This window comes from Symphalangus syndactylus, chromosome 3, assembly GCF_028878055.3.
Source record: "Symphalangus syndactylus isolate Jambi chromosome 3, NHGRI_mSymSyn1-v2.1_pri, whole genome shotgun sequence".
In the NCBI taxonomy this organism is placed as follows: Eukaryota; Metazoa; Chordata; class Mammalia; order Primates; family Hylobatidae; genus Symphalangus; species Symphalangus syndactylus.
The window spans coordinates 28,492,632-28,514,769 of NC_072425.2; the positions used below are offsets into that span (position 1 = coordinate 28,492,632).

The 22,138-nt window shown below is 42.4% G+C and overlaps 1 protein-coding gene across 3 annotated transcripts in view; it reads left to right on the top strand.

Annotated features, from left to right (window-relative positions):
- The window catches only part of ASTN2 (astrotactin 2), a 1,055,774-nt gene that overhangs the window by 926,975 nt on the left and 106,661 nt on the right, over positions 1-22,138 (top strand). For all 3 annotated transcript variants that reach the window (XM_063636815.1, XM_063636816.1, XM_055271311.2), the window contains one exon: positions 20,836-20,977. In XM_063636815.1, coding sequence (XP_063492885.1) covers positions 20,836-20,977 — 142 coding nt within the window. The remainder of the gene's footprint in view (positions 1-20,835; positions 20,978-22,138) is intronic.

Below are 22,138 nucleotides of genomic sequence, written 5' to 3' on the forward strand. Positions count from 1 at the left end.
TTTTGTTTTTTTTTTTTGTTTTTTTTTTGAGATGGAGTCTCGCTCTGTCGCCCAGGCTGGAGTGCAGTGGCGCAATCTCGGCTCACTGCAAACTCCGCCTCCCGGGTTCACGCCATTCTCCTGCCTCAGCCTCTCCGAGTAGCTGGGACTACAGGCATGCGCCACAACGCCCGGCTAATTTTTTTTTTTTTTTTTGTATTTTTTAGTAGAGACGGGGTTTCACCATGGTTTCGATCCCCTGACCTCGTGATCCGCCCGCCTCGGCCTCCCAAAGTGCTGGGATTACAAGCGTGAGCCACCGCGCCCGGCCAACTGGTCCTGTTGAGCACATTCAGTGGGAACTGAAGTTCTAGAAGAGTGAGCAGAACATACGGAAATTCTTGCAGGCTGTAGAACTGGGCGAGGTGATGACAGTGTTGACCTTGACGCCACTACCATGCAATGAATGTGTAATATGTGCTCACCAAGCTCATCTGGCATTGCTGATCCTCATGACAGCTTTCTGAAGACTCTCTTACTATCTCTATCCCTGTTGTGTAAGTAAGAAAACTGAGGCTTAGAAAATTGTCACGGGGCATGGTGGCTCACGCTTGTAATCCAAGCACTTTGGGATGCCAAGGCAAGCAGATCACCTGAGGTTGGGAATTCAAGACCAGCCTGACCAACATGGAGAAACCCCGTCTCTACTAAAAAATTTACAAAATTAGCCGGGCATGGTGGCATATGCCTTTAACCCCAGCTACTCAGGAGGCTGAGGCAGGAGAACCGCCCGAACCCAGGAGGTGGAGGTTGTGGTGAGCCGAGATTGCGCCATTGTACTCCAGCCTGGGCAGCAAGAGCGAAACTCCGTCTCAAGAAAAAAAAAAAAAAAAAGTTATGAAACTTGCCCAAGTACGTAAGCTAATGAGGTCCCTGTAAACTAAAGTAGAGAAGTGGTGGGATTGGATGTGAACATTAAATGAGGACCTGAGGATCGAGTTTGCAGGACAGAAAGAACACATCAGACAGGGAGACAAGTGGAAACGACAGTACCAATGTGGGAAGGTGTCAAGAACAATAAGAGAGGAGTGAATCTGGACTGGGAATCCATTCATTCACTAATTCCATAATATTCTGAATACCCACGAGGCACCAGCATTGGTGCTAGGCTGTGGGAATATTGTGGTCCACAGGGAGGATGGGAGGCATACTTCTAGGAACTCATGCCCTTCAAACAAAGAGGCTGCCCACCAACTGGACAATAATGATGGAGTGTGGACTGCCATTAACACAGACATTCACTTTCTATTTCAGTAGAAAGTCTGATTTAGTTCTAATTGGACTCTGTTTTTCTCCTGCTGTGTGTCTTCAGGCAAGTCACTTTCCCTTCTGTGCCTGTTTCTCCATCTAGAAAACAGGAGATTCACTTAATTGGTCTTTAAAGTCCTCAGCTCTGACTCTGAGGATGTCAGGTGATGATATTTCAACTCTGCATTTCAGGGGGACATATTATGGAGAGCTTGGATAGCTCTGGGTCCTAATCTCAAAACTGCTGCTCACTATTGGTGTAAGTTTGGAGACGCTCACTGATGTTGCGTCTCCATTTCTTCATCTTCAAAATGAGCATCACAATGCCAGCTTCACAGTATCTCTGTGAATGTTAAAGCGATTATGTATGCAGAGCACCAAGCACAGTGCCTGACTTATAGCAAGGAACCCAACACTTGGCCCATGCCGTGACACATGCTTTTTTCTATGCTATCTTCCTTAAACCAGTCCCCAGAGTTTTTCTAGGCCTCGGAATTCTTTAAATAGATGAGTGAACTGAGGTCCAGAGAGGGCAGGTGAGTCACAAAGTAAAAAAGCAACTCAGAGCACAGCCCACGTCCAAGCCCAGGTTCTTTTCCCCTCCAGGGAGCTGAAGAGTCAGTGAGTCGCTCCCTCCCCTGCGGACTTCGCTATCCCCAGTTGGCAAATGTGAACCTTTGGGCAGTGAAGTAAGTCATCACCTCTTTATAGAGCGGAAATTACTCTGAAAGGGTAATTGGACTTCTCCTGCCTGGCTTTTTGGAGTGTTGGAGATGGCTACAGCAATCCCCTTCCTGCCCTCCTCCCACATTCTATTTATCAATCCCTTCCTCCTTTTGGCTGCTAGTGGCTGGTCTGCCTGCTCCCAGATGAGGGCCAGAGCTCTAGTTTGTTTATGGGACTCTAGCAAGGCCTATGGCTGGGTGGAGATCATGTGAAGTCACTCCTTCTTACTCCTCCATCTCTGGGGCTTCCCGCCTAAGAGGTAAAATCCCAAATAACGCCCATTTCCCAGGGCATGCTTGGAGGTGAAGGGGAGCAATAACAGGAAATACAAGTTGGTGAGATACAAAGAGCTTTGGATTTGAGTCTGGCAGCTCAGTTTGCTAGTCCCACTCCTGTTACCCACCAGCTGAAGGACTTTAGAAAATTTTCTTCACCTCCTTGGGCCTCAGTTTATTCACGTGTAAAGTGTGAATCAGAATGCCAGCCTTGCCAGCCTCTCAGAGTTTCATGAACAAGTATGAGTTAAGTCATTCAGTAACCACTTATTGAGCACGTACTACATACCAAACACTATTCCAGAAGAGAAGCAGAGGAGAAGGCGCTGAACAAGCTCCTATCATGGAGCTTATGTTCCCGTTACAGGGGGTTGGGAGGCAATGATGGTAAAGTAATAGATGTGCAATACAGAGTTAAAGTGTACTATATGTTTGAAAGAAAAATAGGGTATGAGGATAGAGGTTGGGGGGATACCATTTTAGTTAGAGTGATCAGGACAAACCTCTTTGAGGGTGTGAAGTTTGAGCAGAGACCTGAAAGTGGGAGGAAGTGAACCATGTGGCTAGCTGAATGTAGACTGCTCCAGACTGAGGATGTAGCAATAGCAAAGCCCCTGGGGCATCCTCAGGAGCACCAAGGAGGGCACGGTCATTAAAGTCTAGTTAGCAAAGGGAGAGGGAAGGCGCTCTAGCTGGAGCAGTAGTGAGGCTTTGGATCGCCTAGGAGTTGATGGATATGAAAATATCAGGTACACTGTAAAGTTCTAGTGCAACATGAGTGCCCCTGACCCATCGCCACCACTTGTTTTGGGAATACATTTTATACATTAAGGAGAAGCACTGGGTCAGATATTTTACACATTGAATCCTTGAAACATTCTATTAAAATGGTAATACTTCTTATTCCTGTTTTACACAAGAGGATGCTAAAAGTAGGAAGCCCAGTTTTGTTGGAATCCAAAGATGGTTCTTTTGCATATTGTGGCAGACTTCTGGTTTTGGTTTGGTTTTGCTGTGCTTTTCTTAAAAAAATAAATTCTATTGACTACTCAGATCCATTTACATTGATTGGGCATACAGTAAGGGAGAGTTGGAAACAGGGAGGCGAGCTGGGTACCAGGGAAAAGCTGAGCAGGAACCAACTATGTTTCCCCAGAGCAGAGACTCCCTGGATTCATGATCTAGATGGTTCCATTCATCAATAGCCTCAAAGCGATTAAAGGAATGAATAGACTATCAGACACTAAAAGCACACGGGATGAGAAGTCAGAGATATTGATGCCCCGTATGCAAAGTAGGGTGCTCTGATGTGCTAGCATAGTTAGTAATTATTGAGAATGTAAAGCATTTCAATCACTTTTAGAGGATGTGAAAGTGTCTCTGACCTTTACTCTTCCCTCGTAATAGTCAAATCTCAGTTGTGCAATTTAACCAGGTGACCTTAGGCAAGTTAGTGTATCTCTCTGAATCTTGATATACTCATTTGTAAATTTAGGGAAATAAGCTAACTTGTGTTTTTTTGTTGTTGTTGTTTTGGGTTTGTTTTGTTTTGTTTTGTTTTGGAGACAGGATTTTACTTGGTCATCCAGGCTGGAGTGTAGTAGTACTATCTTGGCTCACTGCAGCCTTGACTTCCCAGGTTCAAGTCATCCTCCCACCTCAGCTTCCTGAGTAGCTGGAGCTACAGATGCACGCTACCACACCCAGTTAATTTTTGTACTTTTGTAGAGACGAGGTCTTGCTATGTCACCCAGGCTGGCATATTGTTGTTATTAAGCTGAAATGAGGTGCAGTATATGAAATACTAGGCATAGTATCTAACGTTGTGAATGCTTAAGTTATATCAATTGTCACTGTTATTCTGAATAATATTATTATTACTTGAGAGTGCACAATAGAAATACAAGCAGTAGTTAGCAATATGAAACACTCTCGCAGGGTTACTGTATCAGAAAAGATTAAGTGCTTAATAAACACTAGTTATTATTGTTATTATCTCAGTGTCCTTTAAGTAAAATGGGTTGTCTTCTTAGACCTCAGAAAGTAGGTCGTGTCTCTCCCATCTTACCTTCCCTTCTTTCTCCCTTACCGTCCTCTTTGCCCTCACCTTTGTTGGGCCCCCATCCTGGTGATGTCAGATAAAGTTGCACAGGTTTTGCTGCGCACAATGCTACCACATTCCAGAGCTCACCATTCCAATTGTAGACATCATAAACATGTATTAATCGTTGATCAAGTGTCTTGTTCTAACAAATCAGAATATTGGAACAAGGGAGGGAAATATCTTAAGAAAGAGATGATTTTTATTTTTCTATTGTTTTTCCGATTTGCACAGTGGCACCCTATAGGCTAGCAGTAATAGTCTGAGCTTTAGTTTTCCTGTCTGTACAATGAAGCCCTGAAACAGTTGATGCCTCAGGATCCCCATGGTTGTGGGTCCTTGCAGGTCCAGAAGTGGGCACTGCACTACCCAAGCTCATGAAGTCAGCTTTGGGACTATGGAGAGCAGAACTGTGATATGGACTGTGATGCCTTAGAGATCTGTGGGTTCTTAGTCTCTCTACCTTAACCACAGGTACCTGTAAACTGGGGGTGGCAATCCTAAACTGCCTACCTCATAGGATTATCGTGAGGATTAAATGAGGAAAGAGAGTGCTTTGTAAGCCCTAATGAGCTGCACAAATTGGAAGGATTACTTACATACACACGAACACATTCATATATATAAGTATGTGTGTTTATATATGTTACATTGCAGTATGTATGTGTGCATGTGTGTATATATAGTATATGTATGTGTGTGTGTGTGTATATATATATATTATGTAAAGCTGTGAACTCACAGGGTTAGGTATGAATTAGAAGCTTGTAAAAACATGTTTACTCATTCACTGTAACCCAAGGCAGTTATTAAACAGTAGGAAAAACTGACCAGCTAAATTTTCCAAGCCTAAAAACCCTTTTATAGTTTTCATTGTGGATTGAAGGGTGACCTTGTTTCCTTTTCTTTATTTAAAGGAAAATTTTAACATAAATGAGGAAGCAAGGGAGTCATTTTAATAGAGTGAAAACCTCTATATGTGGGTGGAAGGGATAGATGAGGGGAGCTGAATGGAAATGCCAGTCACCTTCTCACTTTCCCCCCTCCTCCTCCCAGGTCATCTGCCCGCAGTAGCAGTGAGACCAGAAGTAAAGCTGCCCTGGTCACTCAAGGGTATCCATCTCCAGAAGATACGCTTCTAGCTGATCCTGCCCTGCCTGCCCTTTCTTCCTTTCCTTTCCTTTCCTTTCCTTTCCTTTCCTTTCCTTTCCTTTCCTTTCCTTTCCCTTCCCTTCCCTTCCCTTCCCTTCCCTTCCCTTCCCTTCCCTTCCCTTCCCTTCCCTTCCCTTCCCTTCCCTTCCCTTCCCTTCCTTTCCTTTCCTTTCCTTCCTTCCTTCCTTCCTTCCTTCCTTCCTTCCTTCCTTCCTTCCTTCCTCCTTCTTCTTCCTTCCTTCTTCCTTCCTTCCCTTCTTTCCTTTCTCCTTCCTTTTTTCTTTTCTTCCATCTTCCTTCCCTCCCTCCCTCCCTCCCTCCTTCCTTCCTTTCTTCCTTCCCTTCTTCTTTCCTCCCTCCTTTTTTTCTTTCCTTTCATGTTCCTTCCTTCCCTCTCTCCCTCCCTCCTTCCTTCCTTTCTTTTCTTCCTCCTTCCTTTTTTCTTCCCTTCCATCTTTCTTCCCTCCCTCCCTCCTTTCCTCCTTCCTTCCTCCCTTCCCTTCTTCTTTCCTTCCTTTCTTTTTTCTTTCCTTTCATCTTCCTTCCTTCCCCCTCTCCCTCCCTCCTTCCTTCCCTTCTTCTTTTCTACCTCCTTCCTTTTTTCTTTCCTTCCATCTTCCTTCCTTCCTTCCTTCCTTCCTTCCTTCCTTCCTTCCTTCCTTCCTTCCTTCCTTCTTTCCTTTCTTCCTTCTGTTTTTCTTGTTTGCCTTGGTCTTGGTCTTTCTGACTCCAATTTTCTCTGTTTCTCTCTCTCTCTCTCTCTCTCTCTCTCTCTCTCTCTCTTTCTCCTCACCAACTCCTGTCTATGTCTCTCTATTTCTATCTCTGTCTTCTTAGGTCTTTGACGTTCTATCCACTTCTCTCTGATTGTCTTTTTTCTGCATTTTTATTTCTGGTTCTCTGTCTCTGGCCCTATGTGTTCTTATCTATGTCTCTCTCTTTCTCTCTCCATTTCTCCTCTGTCTCTCACTGTGGCTCTCAGTTTCTGCTTCAGTCTTTCTGAGTATTTTCTGGCTGTAGTTCTCTCTTGGTCTCTTTCTCTATTTCTCTCTCTCTCTCTCTCTCCTCTCTCTGTGTGTGAGTGTATGTCTTTGTGTCTGTGTGTTGTGTGTCTCCTCTCTGTATTTGTTTTTTGTGTATGTTTCTCTCTGTCTCTCTCTGTGTGTCTCTATGTCTCTCTGCCTCTCTGTCCCTGTCTCTCTCTCTCTCTCTCTCTCTCTCTCTCTCTCTCACATACATGCCTGCATACACATACACACACACACATTTGGAAATCTACCTCTCTCTGCCACCTCCCAAGTCCCACCTCCTTCTCAATGATTCACCTCAGCCTGGTTAAATGGTGTTGCTTTCATGACCAGAAAACCTGACTCATCTTTGCCCAGGCCTTCTCCCCACCCTTCTGGAGGCTTGTTGCCTCCAGGGATGGAGTGGGGAGGGAGATGTGCTTTTTGTGTGCGTGCAAGTGTGAGTGTGGAGAACTGAGTATGGGTAATGGGATGGGCTCAGGACCTCATTCAATCCCACTGGTGCTTTTGAGTTCCCAGAGATTGCCTTTGGGGAGTCCTGGTCAGACTTGGGTTTGGAGCTTGGGTTCTTCTCCCACCCTAAGGGAGAAGAAGAAAGACAAACAGTCTCCCTTATCTACTGAAGATACCCCAGCTATTAGTTAATGGCAGGCTTTGAGGTGTATATTTAGAAAAGGGAGAGAAGTTTGGGCATTCAGCTGTTTTTAATCTTGGGGCACATAGTTTCTGCAGTTCTGGTTTAAGAGGATCAAAAAGTGCTAAATACATGAGGATAATTCACTTTCCCTAGTTTGTTGAGTTTTTCCTTTCTGCTTACCCCACGCAAAGTGTTTCATGAATTGGTATTTTTTATAATAACAGTGATAATAGCAAAGCTGCTGTTTATTATTTACCATATACAAGGCAATGTGCTAGGTGCTTCCCATACACTATCTAAATTAATTCTCATTTGAGTTCATTGATTCCCTAGAGATAGATATTTTCACATTCATTTTACAGATATGGAAAATGAGGCTTAAAAAGATGACATCACTTGCTTAGAGTCATTTAGCAAAGCCAGAATTCAAACCCAGGGCTGAGCACAATATTGTCTGTTCTGCTGCTTTTCCCTCTCAAAGGAGAGTTGATATCAGCATCTTAGTGAATTGAATTGCCTAACATGTTTGGAGGGGCACAGTAAGGGCGGGTTCCTTGTTAGCCACTGCAGGGGGTGGCTGTAAGGCTATATTAGTCATGGCTCAGCTCACAGCCTGGATGAGGAGACAAGAGCACAAGTTACAGCTACAGCAGCATGGGATCAGGGGTTAGAAATGTGTGTTCTGGTTCCAGTACCTCTTCAGCTACACACATTCCTTTCCTGAAATTCAACTTCCCCTAAATGGAAATTTTCACTTTCATCGTGCTGTGCCCACCTCATCACGCAGTTGTGAAGCTTAAATTTAATGAGGTGGTGGAGGCATACATTGTAAACTAAAAAGGGTTTTACAAAAGGAGAGGGCAATGGCAAGAGAAGAGCAATCCTCATTGCACAGGGATAGTAGAGTCAAAGGGTTAATGAGCAGCCAGTGTGTGTGGCTGAGGTGCTGTAGCAAAGGGTGAGGCTGGGCAGAAACTCCAGGGTTCGTCAGGCATCAATAAGCAATCATATCAATTAGGGAGATTTCCTGGGATGTGGTGTCTGGCAGATAGATAAAGTGATAGGGAAATATAGAGGAAAATAAACAGGAGTTGGGTGAGTTGCAAGACTGAATCAGGTAAAGGCTGGTGGAGAACTTGATGAGCATTCTTTTTGTTCTGGTCATGTGCTTTGGTGGATGAGGAGATGAACTTATTCGTACAGAATCTCACAAGGAGGTAGGGGCACTGACCATTCCCCTGAATCTCTACTCAGTGCTCTTTTGCATAAGACCCAGTGGCCTCATGGGATTGCTGTTTCCAACACAACTCCAAGGTTGATGCATAATGAGGTCCTAGCATCCCCCCAATCTTCCACCCCACGGGCTTTCTTCCAGCGGGTAAAGGAAGCCATGCTTGTTCATTGACTCACTTGTTCTGCATAAGCCTAGGCACTAGGGCTCAGGTGGTGACTAAGACAGGCCAGGTACCTTTCCATAATCCTCCCAGTGCATGAGGGGAGGAAGACAACTACATATGTAATTACAGGACAATGAGTTATGGACTGTAATAGAGAGGGACACAGGGAGCTGTGGGAACTCAGTTGAGGGGCCCTAAACTTTGCCAGGTGAAGGCAAAGAGTGACCAAGAAGAGCTTTTTGAAAGACACTGGGTATGAGCAAAAACTTAAGGGATGAACATTAGTTGCCCACATGTTTACAAAACCTTTACTGAGTCATGAGTTATCTCTCCGGCCTCACCCCTGCCTTGATTCATTCGATCGACCTTTAATGAATAGCTACTGTGCCCCCCACACTCTGCTAGACAATGGGGAAATCATGAACAAGATGGACAAGGCTTCTAAACTCATGAAGTTAATATTTTAGTAATAAAAAGCAAATAAAGAGGTAAATAAAGTGACAAACACAGTAACTACAAATTATCACTAGTGCTTGGAATAAAATCAAGAGTTCTCTGGTGGGGCATAACTGAGAGTGGGCAGTTTCGGTTTGCATTAGTTGGGGTGGTGCAGAGGATTCTAAAGGGATGGAACTTCAACCGAGATGGTGGAACAGAAGCAGCCAGCTCTTTAGAGAACTAGGGAAGAGTTATGGAAGCTCTAATCTCAGGACTACATTTTCCTGCAGCATAGCATCCTCATACCCCAAATTTTTTCTTTGTGTGTGAAGTGAGTTAGCTTATTGGCATTCAAATTCTGCTTTGTTTAAGCTGGCTATGTTTCCAGGTTATTAAAGATCCTTCACTATCACATTTTTTGTGCCCTGCTATGTCCTTGGAGCTGAACATTGGCATACGTATCAGAAGTACTAACCTGGCATTATTATTACCTTACCTGGCACTGTGTGAATTTTCCTTAGCAACAACTACTGACATATGCATCATGTTTTGCAGATTATAAAGACTTTAATGGATTTAATGTACTCTTCTTCACTTTCTTGTAGAGTAGACACTGACATCCTCTTTTTTTTTTTTTTTCTAAGGTAGGGTCTCACTCTGTTGCCCAGGCTGGAGTGCAGTGGCACAGTCACAGCTCACTGCAACCTTGATCTCCTGGGCTTAAGTGATCCTTCCACTTCAGCCTCTCATATAGCTAGGGCTACAGACACATGCCACCACACCTGGCTGTTTTGGTTTTTTTTTTTTTTTTTTTTTTTTTTTTTAGAGATGGGGTCTTGCTATGCTGCCCAAGCTGATCTTGACCTCCTGGCCTCAAGTGATCCTCCTGCCTTAGCCTCCCCAAGAACTGGGATTACAGACATGGGCCACTCACTGTGCCTGGCCCTGAAATCCTTATTTTAGAGACAAGGAGACTGAAGTTCACAGAGACAGAGCAATTAAGAAGTGCCTGTTGTGGTGGAAAAACAACAGGCTTTGAAATTGGATCAACCTGGGTTCAAGTTCTAGCTCTGCTAGGTAGTAGCTGTGTGTTTGGAAGGCTTGCCTTAACTCTCTGAGCCTCTCTTTTCTTCTTCACAAAATAAGAGTCATAACTTCAACCCTGCCAGATACTATGCTTTTTCATCACATTTGTGGACAGAGGGGCTCCTAGGGCCCACCGTCAGCAACTTCGTGGTTTTTTCCTTTTTGTACAGAGGGAGATGTTGAATGAAGTGTTTGGCCCAGAGAAAGTTGGAAGTATTAGGGGAACTGAGAATCTGATGGGAAGCACATTGTACAGTTGGTTCTTTCCACTTTACAATGATATAACATTTGGGAATGGAATTTTAAAAAGGAAAAAAAGTAAAAGAATACCCTCCATGGATGAGTGTTTCAAAGGCAGTGAACTCACACTGTGGTCCTTAAGAGTGATGGAGGGGGAGGGGAACTTGGCCTTCCTTCATCCCTCCCCCTTCTCCCCAGTCTGGTCCCCAAATCAGCTTTCCTCATACATGTTAGCAATACCCGCTGCAGCCAAATGCATTAGCATCATTTGTCCTCGAGACAGTGGGGATGACGAGGGCTTTTATGGCTCTAATTAATCCAGCAGTAGAAAAAGGAAGGCTTTATAAGCCAAGTGCATATTAATGTTGAGGTTAATACTATTAAATTCAGTATTAATCATAAGTTGCAGGACTCCTTGGTTGGCTGCACGTAAAAGCAATCCTTGCCATTCTCCCTTGCAAAACTGTGAGCATCACAGGGAAGAGGTTTTGCTCCTGTGGTTCAGAGCTGTGACCACAGTTGTAGTCCTTTCCCTGGCGCCTAGAGGGTGTTCGATAACTGCTTGTAAACTCTTTGAACAGTGAGGCTAACAAGTTTGTCCTAGACCTCAAGAATGAAGACAAGTCAAGTTGCTCTTTTTACAAACTCCTTAAAGGCAGAGACTGTATCTTTATAGCAGATGCCTCTGGGGCCATGCCATATCCTCTTGGCCCATGGCTATTTCAGCTGCAGCTGTGGTGAGCAGCTCTGTGCACACTCAGGCTCAGTTTGTGCTGCCAGTGACCTCAGATGCACACTTGCACTTTCTGCCCCACAGCCTTATGAGAGATTGAAGGAGCTCCCTAGGCCCGTGTGCAAGTACAACTTTTAAAAAGTGTGGGGAAATTACGCTCCTGGGTGAGAGACTTGATATGGTTTGGCTGTGTCCCCACCCAAATCTCATCTTGAATTGTAGTTCCCATAATCCCCATGTGTCATGGGAGGCACCCTGGTGGGAGGCAATTGAATCATGGCGGCAGGTTTTACCCGTGCTATTCTCATGATAGTGAATAATTCTCAGGAGATCTGATGGTTTTACAAAGGGCAGTTCCCCTGCACAAGCTCTCTTGCCTGCCACCACGTAAAATGTGCCTTTGTTCCTCCTTTGCTTTCCACCATGCTGTTGAGGCCTCCCCAGCCATGTGGAACTGTGTTTATTAAACCTCTTTTTCTTATAAATTACCGAGTCTCAGATATGTCTTTAATTGCAGCATGAGAGTTGACTAAAACAGGACTCAACCAATGGGAATCAGGAATTGGTAGATAAGTGCCCCATCTCCCCAACTTCCAGCCAAACAATTCTGGGGGGTATCTTGTTCCCTCCTTAAAAGGGTCTTGCAGAATTAGGTCCCATCATGTACAGCAGCAAACTTGAAGATACACCTTTATATTGACTTTTTCTCCTCCCTGTCTTACTCTGCCCTTTACCCCATACCTGCTCCCTGGAATCACCTCCCAAATAAACCTTCTGCACCCAAGCCATTGTTCTTAAGCTCTGCTTTCCAGGGAATTCAAACAAAAGTGTTCTTTATGCTTGTGCTCCCAGCCATCAGCTCAGTTTGCAGCACACAGCAGATACATTCACTCACTATATAAATATTTATGGAAAACCTGCTGTGTACAGACACCATTCTAAGTGAACAAATTCTCTTACTCACAGGGCTTACAGCAGGGGATACAGGCAATATATCAATCCATCAATATATGAGAGACGGTGATAAATTTTGTAAAGATAAATGGGTAAAGGGGGTAAAGGGTGATAGTGGATGCTCCTGTAGACCGAGTGGCCAGAGAAGGCCTTTCTGAGCAAGTGACATTTGAGCAAGGATTTGGGAAAGGAGAGGGAGTAAGCCATACAACTATAAGGGGAAGAAGGCTCCATGGAAACCACAGGTGCAAAAGCCCTGTGGTGGGAGTATGTTTGGCATGTTAGAGGAGGAGGAAGAATGTCAGCATGGCTGGAATGAGTGAGTGAGGAAAGGAGGAAAGGAGCCCAGGAAGCGAGGAAGAAGGGGCCGGAGGAAGCAAGACACTGGAGATACCCCGTGAATTCTTGTTAATTAGCAGTCTTTGTATCCTCTGTGCTTTTGCAGATGAGGAAACAGTTTCATCTGTAAATAACTTTCTCACAAAAATCACCCTAGGCAGCATTTTATGATAGGAAAGGCTCGGGTTTTGGAGTCTGACAGCTTTGAATTTGAATTCCAGCCTTCTTATTTAGATGGAGTATGACTTTGGACAACTTGATTTAGATCTGTGAGCATTATTTTTTCATTTATAAAATGGCAATCATAAAACATACCTCATAGAATTTGTATCTGAGAGGACTCCTGATTGCAAGGAACAGAAAACAAATGGAAAGTTGCAAAAATGCAAAAATACTAACTCATGTATCTGAAATACCCAAGGGTAGATCTAGGCCTCAGACACAACTAGGTCTAGGGCTTCAAATAATGTCATCAGGACTTGGTGTCTGTACCTGGAGTTAGTCTGATTGATTAAGCCTAGGTCACTTGTATTTTTGGCCTTTGACATGAAATGTCTGGCCATCGATCACATGCCAGTCTCTGAAGGATAAAAGGAGCCTTAGCTCTATCTAAATTGTTTAGACTGAGATTGGGGGAGACCTGGTTCCCCAAAGGAAAACTCAGGTGCTATTGGTAGAAAGGCATGCCTTTATAGCCAGTCAAACCAACAGATGTCCACTAGAGGGCAGGCATGAGGATGAGCCTGAAGTCTCAGCACGATGCCTGGCACACAGAAACTCTCAGTAGGTATTTGCTAGATCACTATTGCCTTTTTTTGGAGTCCTTATCTTTACGTCATTTCCTCCTTTCCTGTATTATTTGTGTCCTATTTACTCCTGAAAGGTTACGCAGGAGGCAGCCTGGATATCCCAAGAGAGAGTTCTAATGCCAGGTGCTGATGTTGAGTAAATGGGAGCAGATCCAGGCTTCAACCACTGAAGTTCAGTTTCACAGGATTCAGTAAATAGCTGCGTCATCAGCCCTATGCTGGATACCAGTAACACAAGGGTGACCGAAACAAAATTACCACCCCAGGCATCTCGCAGTCTGGAGGGAAATGTGTAGTAGGAAAGGCCCAGACTTTGGGTGCTGAATGTCCTGACTTCAGCCTTTACTCTGCCATTCCTAGGTAGATTTTTGTGAGAAAGTTATTTACAGATGAAACTGTTTCCTCATCTGCAAAAGCACAATTCACTGAATTCATTAGGTTTTATCAAATTTTAAGCAAGATGGATTGTTTTGAATATTTAACCAAGACAATATAAGTAAAAATGTCTAGCGTTGTTGATGCCATGTGATAAAAGCCACATAACATTTTTATTTCCTGTCTTTCTGTTTCCTTTCTTTCTTTGTTTCTTATTTCATTGCTTCCTTCCATCCAAAATGTCTTCTTTTTGCAAAAAAAACAGGAAGGTTTTAGGGAGGTAGATATGATGTAATACACCTAAAAGCGACTGAGCATAATAACTAAAAATTTTGCCATCAGACAAATTATTCAGACCTGAGGGAGCAGGGGTGAGGGGAGCACTAACGTTTGTAAGCTATTCATGTATCAGACATATTATAAATATTCTCTTACTCAATCCTCACTTGACTCTCTGAAATTGATAGGATCATCTTTTCAGATGAAGAAGCAGTCTCTGAGAGTTTAATCATCCATCTCTACATAATATAGTTCATAAGTGGTAGGTCTGGCTTCAAAACTAGGTGTCATCTCCTCCCCAAAACTCACTCTCTTTCCACTACCTCCTACTGCCATTACAATAAAAGTGAGGATCTCTACACACTGCTTCTTCAGTTTTAAAATAACACCATGTTTCAGAAGAAACAAACCAACTGCAGCTGATAGGTGTGAGGCCCTTAAAGATGCATTTTGTCCCTGACAAGTTCTCATAATGAATTTCTACGGTTGCCCAAGTAAAGGAAATGCAGAGAGAGCCATGCTTCTCCCTGGGCACCATGACAAAGAGCATCTGCAGGTTAGAGAGGCCAGGCCCAGAGTGACGACTCCTAAATCCTCTTGGTGTTTCCCGAAAAGAGTGTGGAGCCCTGAACTGGGGACCTTTCTCCTCACCTGGGCTAAAAAACTTGCCATCCCTACCCCCACATCCCCCCACTCCCACTGCTCCTTCCATTCTGGAATTTCTTTGCTGCTTTTCTCCCAACCTGTTTTCAATTTGCTCTTGTGGCCTGCTTTGATGGTGACCTCAACTCATTCAGAAGCAAGAGGGTGAGGGGAGAAAGAGAGAGAGAGGGGAAACAAGGAGGAGGATTGAGGGACTGCTGAAAGGAGAGGGAGAGGTAATTGAGGAATAGGGGGTGGGGCCTCTAGAAAAATTGATCCATGCTTTGTTGGGTTGATTCTGAAGCTGCAGCAGAATCATGATTAACATTTTCTGCAGAAGGTAATGAGAGCAAGGCTAGAGTCTGAGTGGATAAAGAAATGTGTGGGGGTCTGGCCCCAGCCCACTCGGGTTACAGCCCCAGAAGAGCTGTAATGGGGAACAGGCACATTCCTGTACAGCGACTCCCAACTCCCTATCTGTTTTCAAGGAAAGAAAAACAGGAAAAGAATGTTAGAGACTTGGACGAACTTGGTCGAGGCAGAAGCAGCAGCCTGGGTTCTAGGAGGGTTCTACCATAAGACCCTAACAAGGTACCAGGGAGGAGGGAGCAGAGGCCTCCCAGGTAGAGTGGCCTAGTGAAAGGTGCGTGGGGCTCAGATGCAAGACAGTGGGGCTTGATTCTGGATTCTGCCCCTGAGTAGCTGCAAATCCTTGAATTAAGGTGTAGCATTCCCAATCCTCTGTATTTCTATCAGAGAATATAGCACAGTTCTGGAATTCAAACACTTTAAGCAATAAAACTTTAAAACCAACTTTTATAAACAGTTTTGTAAAAAACTAAATAAAAACATGGGCCACTAGTATATAAAATAGATCAAACTAGAGTTGATCTAGTTGAAGGTTAGTGTGAGTATATGGAAGACTGGCCCCAATCTCTCTCCTGTTAGTGTTCATCCTTGCCCCTGGAGTTCTCTATGTTATAATCTGCAAACCACTGTTAAAATATATGACATATTAGAAACATACTAAACTCCTATCTTTTGGAGACTTTGTGTCTCTCTCAGAAATTCCAGGCTTAAGAAGATGGTGAGGTAGAACCATGTACCTAGCACAGTGTCTGGTGCACAGTAATTGCCCAGGGACTGTATATCACATTCATGTTGAATAAAGTAGTCAGAAATTGGGGAGGAAGGGCTCCTGTGTTAGCTTTGAGAGATTTTAAATTCTCAGTGATTTTATCTCATAAGTTGGCTGGTACAAGTTATCTCTGAGACTCCAGGAGTCAAGACACCAAGTTTTTGTTCCAAATCTCCTCCTGTTGAGTGTATGGGCATGGACCTGTCACTGTCCTTCTCTGAGCTTCAGTTTTGTCACCTGTAAAAGGTGAAGCTTGGATAAAAAGATATCTTTAAGAGTCCTTATCTCTACTCTGTTATGTTGAAAACAATAATAAGAAAAACAAGGCTGTTCACGGTGGCTCATGCCTGTAATCCCAGCACTTTGGGAGGCTGAGGCAGGCAGATCACCTGAGGTCAGGAGTTCAAGACCAGAATGGCCAACATGGTGAAACCCTGTCTCTACTAAAAATACAAAAATTAGCCAGGCATGGTGGTGGGCGCCTGTAATCCCAGCTACTCCAGAGGCTGAGGCAGGAGAATTGCCTGAACCCGGGAGGTGGTAGTTGCAGTGAGCCGAGATCATTCCTCTGCACTCCAGCCTGGGCAACAGAGAAAGACTCTTTTTTTTTTTTGAGAAAGAGTAAGAGAAACAAAAACAGTGATAGTTGATACACATTTTAAGCTCTTACTGTGTTCCAGTTTACAGTATTTTATATGATGTTTGCAACTCTCTAAGTTAGATACTATTATTCTTCTCATTTTACATATAAGAATATAGATGTACAGAGTTAAGGAGCTTGTCCAAGACAAGCAGTAAGTGGAGTACTAGGATTTAATCTTAGGCAGAGTAAACTTAAAGCCCAGGCTCTTAACCACTGCTCTGTATATTATTGCTCATTCAATTGTATGGTTGCCAGTTGCGGAGTATGTTATATTGTGGAACTACAATACATGTGTTGAATTGCATTGATTTGCATTTGTGCATAGAGAAGCCCCCATGCCTTTCTTAGTACCCCCTCCGCTGGGTAAGGAAGAACACTGGGGGATTACTTCATTCACCTATCTTCATCTAAATTGCATTTAAACCTTCTGAAATCCAGTGCCAAAAAAAGCAATCTTACAATTTACTTTATAGGTTTGTTCTTGTATTTAACAACCCTTCCTGTTGTCAGATTACAAGCTGTAGAAGGTCAGGGACCATTTCTTTTATTGTTTCATTCCTCAAGCTAAGAGTGTGGCGGGAATTCAATTGCAAATTGAATAGCATTGAGAAACCTCCCTTTCTAATACTGTCATTTTCAAACTTTCTCTAGGAGGCAGCATAGTATAAAAGAAAAGGTATGTCTTTGGAACTGAAAAAATAGGGGTTCTAATCTCAGCTATCTTCCTTTTTAACTGCAACATTAACCTCAGCTTTACCATGGGGAAGATAAAATCTAACTTGTTAGATTGCTGTGAGGATTAAATGGAAAAAAGAAAAATAGGCACTAGATGTCAGTTGCCTTCCTTTTAACTTTTTCATTTGAAGATAATTATATTCATACAGTTGTGACTAGAACTGGGCACTAAATATCCTTATAATGGTCTTGGTATGACTAGTTACACTGCATATACTGCAGGTGAGCCAGTTCCTTCACTTGAATTAAACCTGCAAACCTTAGAATTTTTCAGAACGTAGAATCATGCCAGTCTTGCTGACCTGACATGTTTATGGGGCTTGTATCCATAGTCCCAATTATTCTGAAATTCATGGAACTATCTGGAAAGCTATTCCCATTTGAAAATGAATATCAGCCATCTTTTCATCTCAAGACAGGTAATTAACACAGGCCACAAACATACCGAGTTCTTTCATTGATATGGCTTGGCTGTACCCTCACCCAAATCTCATCTTGAATTGTAGTTTCCATAATCCCCATGTGTCCTGGGAGGGACCTCGTGTGAGTTGATTAGATTATGGGGGCGGTTATTCCATGCTGTTCCCATGATAGTAAGTGAGCTCTCATGAGATCTGATGATTTTATAAGAAGCTATTTCCCCCTTCCTCTGGGCACTCATTCTCTCTCCTGCCGCCCTGTGAAGAGGTGCCTTCCGCCATGATTGTAAGTTTCCTGAGGCCCCTCCAGCCATGCAGAACTGTGAATCAATTAAACCTCTTTTCTTTATGAGTTACCCAGTCTTAAGTATTTCTTTATAGCAACGTGATAATGACTAATACACTCATGAAGATCCAGCTCTCTCATTGGCTATCTGGAAACAAATTGAAAAGCAGACAGACATGGATCCAAGCTCAAAGAAAACAAACACATGTAGCCAGACTTGGAATCCTGAGAACCCAAGTCAAATAAGACCCTCACTCCATCTAGTGAATAATCCCATAATCCCATGTCTTTTCTCTCCCCTACCCTCACCCTCACCACCACTCCCCCTACTTTTTTTTTTTTTTTACTTTTTGTCGCATACATTGCTCTGGAATTTGTGATATTTTTTGAAATGGACATATTGTTAGTTTCTGGTTGTAGTATGAAAGAAACTGATATAAGAGGCCTACAGAAGAAATGTGGGATGCCAAAATTTATGCTGAATGAAAGATTCATTCACGTCTTCATTTTCCAGACAAACCTCTGGTTCTAGGCATCTTTGTTTCTTTCTAGACCCTTGGCTTTACTCTGTGGACTCCAAATGCATGAGAGTGCTGTTAACTCCTTGTAACAAAAAGAAAAATGGAGACATTGAGAAGTTTAAGGACTTGCAGCCCATGGTGGAATTAGTACTCAGTCTCAGGTCTGTCTTGCAGTAGCAGCTGAAATTACCTGTTGCCAACACTACCCTGATTTAGACACTTGATCCTAAATCTAGCATCTACATGTCAAGTCTATGAACCATATATTGTCTTTGTGAAAAATAGAAACCAAAAAACAGTACCCATCAAGACCTGCTGTATTGGACTATAGGAGCAAATACCTTCTAGAACTGTTGTTTGGCTGAATCCCAGGGCCATCTGGCCACTTCAGTCAGATAAGTCTTGCAAGATTCACTTGTGAGATGAAGAATGAAACTCTTCTTTTTAAAACTGTTTTTCTTTAAGAATGAAACTTTTGGGCCAGGCACAGTGGCTCATGCCTATAATCTCAGGACTTTGGGAGGCCAAGGCTCAGGAGTTTGAGACCAGCCTGAGCAACAGGGTAAGACCCCATCTCTACAAAGAATACAAAAGTCACCTGGGTGTGGTGGTGCATGCCTGTAGTCCCAGCTATTTGGGAAGCTGAGGTGGGAGGACCTCTTGAGCCTGCGGGGCAGAGGCTGCAATGAGCCGAGGTTGCACCACTGCACTCCAGACTTGGCAACAGAATGAGACCCTGTCTCAAAAAAATTAAAATTAAAATTAAAAAATAAATAAATAAATAAAATAAAGAATGAAACTTTTCTTTAAAAGACCAGCAGGAAGTGATCTGTATATTCTGCTCAACCAGTTCCTTGGTAGAGAAGCACCCCAAGGCTGCTCTGAGCCCTAGTCTTCTGAAACACGAGCCAACACTATCGTTCTTTTATGGTTTCATGACATTGTCTTGTTCTTAATCCCAGGTAGAGAGGATGTAATGGAGCTGGCATCCTTTTCTGGTTTATTAGTGGGGCTGTACATGAATAGAGCTCTGAGGAACTCTCTATCAGGCAGGAAGAAAAGAAGAAAACAACAGTTGAGAGGCCTCATATCATTTTATACTGTGTGGTACAAAAATACCTCATATGTCAGTTTTTTTCCTAGATCATCCAATTTTAGAATTGGAGGGGAACTTAGAGGCCATTTAGTCTGGCCCATTTACTTTATCTATTTTTAAGTAATATTTATTGATATTTTTATGGGTTACAAAAGCAATATGTGTTTACTGAAGATAATTTTTAAAATAGAGATAAGCAAAAATAAGGTAGAAAAAGTGCCCATTATGTCACTCTCCAGACAGTCCTTCTTAAACATTTGTTTTTATTTTCTTCTTTCTGTTTTTAAATGCATGTGCATATAAAATTTCTACAAAAATGAGATTATTTTGTAATAGTGTAACCTGTTTTTTAACTTCACATTATGTCATAAATATCCTTTCATATTCTTTCACAGATTATTTTTAATGACTATAAAATAACCTATTGCATCATTGAACTCAATTGATATAGCCATTTCTATATAGTTGGACATTTAGCTGTTTCCACATTCTTGCTAGTATAAATAGTACTGCGATGTTTATCCTTATAACTTAATTTTTGTTCATATCTGTATTTTTATTTTATTTTTTTTTCAAGAATCCTAAAAATGATTCTAGCACCTTCACCATGCAGAGGAGAAAACTAAAGCACAAAAAGTGAGGATTTAGTTGCCCAAGACTATACAGCAAATTCTCAACAGAACTAAGACTAGATCCCAAGAGTCTAGATGTTCAGTTATTCTTTCTAATTTTCTTTTCTACCTAGACTTCTTTATTAGTTCTGTTTCTAGTAAACTTCCACTACTTCTTAAAATCCAATGGTTAGAGTTAAAGTAAATTAAAGAAGTGATGGAGTTTGAGGATCACAAATATGTGGCACATAGTCTCCCATTGTTCCATCCTATATATGGTGAACGTTCCATGACATCATGTACATCCTGTACGTGATGAAGGTTCCATGACCTTCATCACTAATCAGTCACAGAACTCTTTCCTCCTTAGCTGGTCTCTGTCCATCTCACTATAACACTCCATGAATCCAGTACCCATGCATAACAGTGGCAATTTGACATGAAAATTATTTTACATCTTTAGTCCAGTTCCTTCATTATACAAAGAAGGAAAATGCAATTCTAAGAAGAGCTTTGCTCAAGGAGTTAACAGGGAGTGAATGACAGTGACAAGGCCAGAATAGTTACAGAAAAAAAAAGCATAATATGCTTGCTACCTTTTCATGAATTTTTATTACACAATAATTTACCTCATTTGAGCCTTGCTACAATCTTATAAAGGTAGGTATTAGTGTTTCCACTTTATGGATTAAAAAATTGCGCATAAATATGAACAAAGAGTCATCAGGGCTAAATACAAATCTGTGTCATTTTCATATCTTTTGCTTTTTCTATCCATTATTTTTCTTGATAATGGTATCCAGGCATTTGGTAGGTTTGGATGACAGCAAAAACGTCTGCTCACTATGACCTAAGCTGGGGAGCTCATCTTTCTTTTTCTCCCTCTAGGAGAATTCCTGAGTTTTGCTGATGACTTACTCTCTGGCCTGGGCACATCTTGTGTAGCAGCTGGTCGAAGCCATGGAGAGGTCCCTGAAGTCAGTATCTACTCGGTCATCTTCAAGTGTCTGGAGCCCGACGGTCTCTACAAGTAAGATGTGTTGGGTGTGTGGGGATCATGAGGCAGATGGGATGATTTTAAGCCTAGGAGGAATGGCATGAGTTATTCTGTGCAGGCCAGCCAAATGTTTTATTAGCTAGCCTGTATGTGCAACTTGAGATTCTAAGGTTTAGAAGTGTCCATTTGAGAAGTATGCAGCAATGGATCACAGAATCACACCAGGTGAGTGCTGAAGTGCCCAGAGAGGCCAGAAATTTAAAACCATTCCTTCTACTGATTAGGAATCTGTGGCTCAGAGAGAGAAGAGGGCTTAGTCAGGAGCACAGATCAAGTTATCAAGGATGGTTGGGACAGGGATCTCTGCCTAGTGGTCTTTTACTCCTTGTATCCTTTCCTCTCTAAATATTAGATTAGTATATCTGATATATAGACATATACACAGTGAAATATGCATACTGAGATATATATGCTGATATATGTAAAATATATACTTTTTTATTAATAGATCCAGCCAGGCTTTTAAAAATAGTACAGTTATCACTCCTTTGTAGAGTACATTGGAGTCACTGCATTCAAACTTCTGGAGATGCAAGCGACAGTCACTGTGAGCTTCATTTGTTAGCCTAGAAGAGAAAAGGAGCTCATTTGTTACTTTTTATTTCCTACCTCAATGAGTGTTGCTTTTAGATCTAGATGCAACCATCATAAGCTATAACATAGAGCTTTATAGACCACCTCTCCTTATGTACCCTGATTATGGAACGATAGGCCACCTCCCTTATCAAGTTAGAAAGCTAAAGTTGTTATGAAGTTGAGCTTTATTCACCAGTTATTCAACTCATTTATTTATTACCGTATTTAGACACTCAGGGATTCATTCACTCGTCCATTTAACTGTCTGTCTACCCAAACATTCATCTATTTTCCATTCATCCCTCCCTCTTGCCCTTCTTCCCTCTTTCCCTCCATCCATTCACCTCTTCATCCATCTATCTATTCACCTGCTCTTACATTCCTTCATTACATTAATTTATTCATTCATCAATTACTTCGTGCATAACTTATTTACTTATTCACTAGACATTTGCTGAGTATTTCTTGTGTTTTGGTCCTGTGCTAAGCACTGTGGATATGAATGAGACTAAGACAAAAGTCCTATCCTCAGATAACATAACCTAATAATTGTAAGAA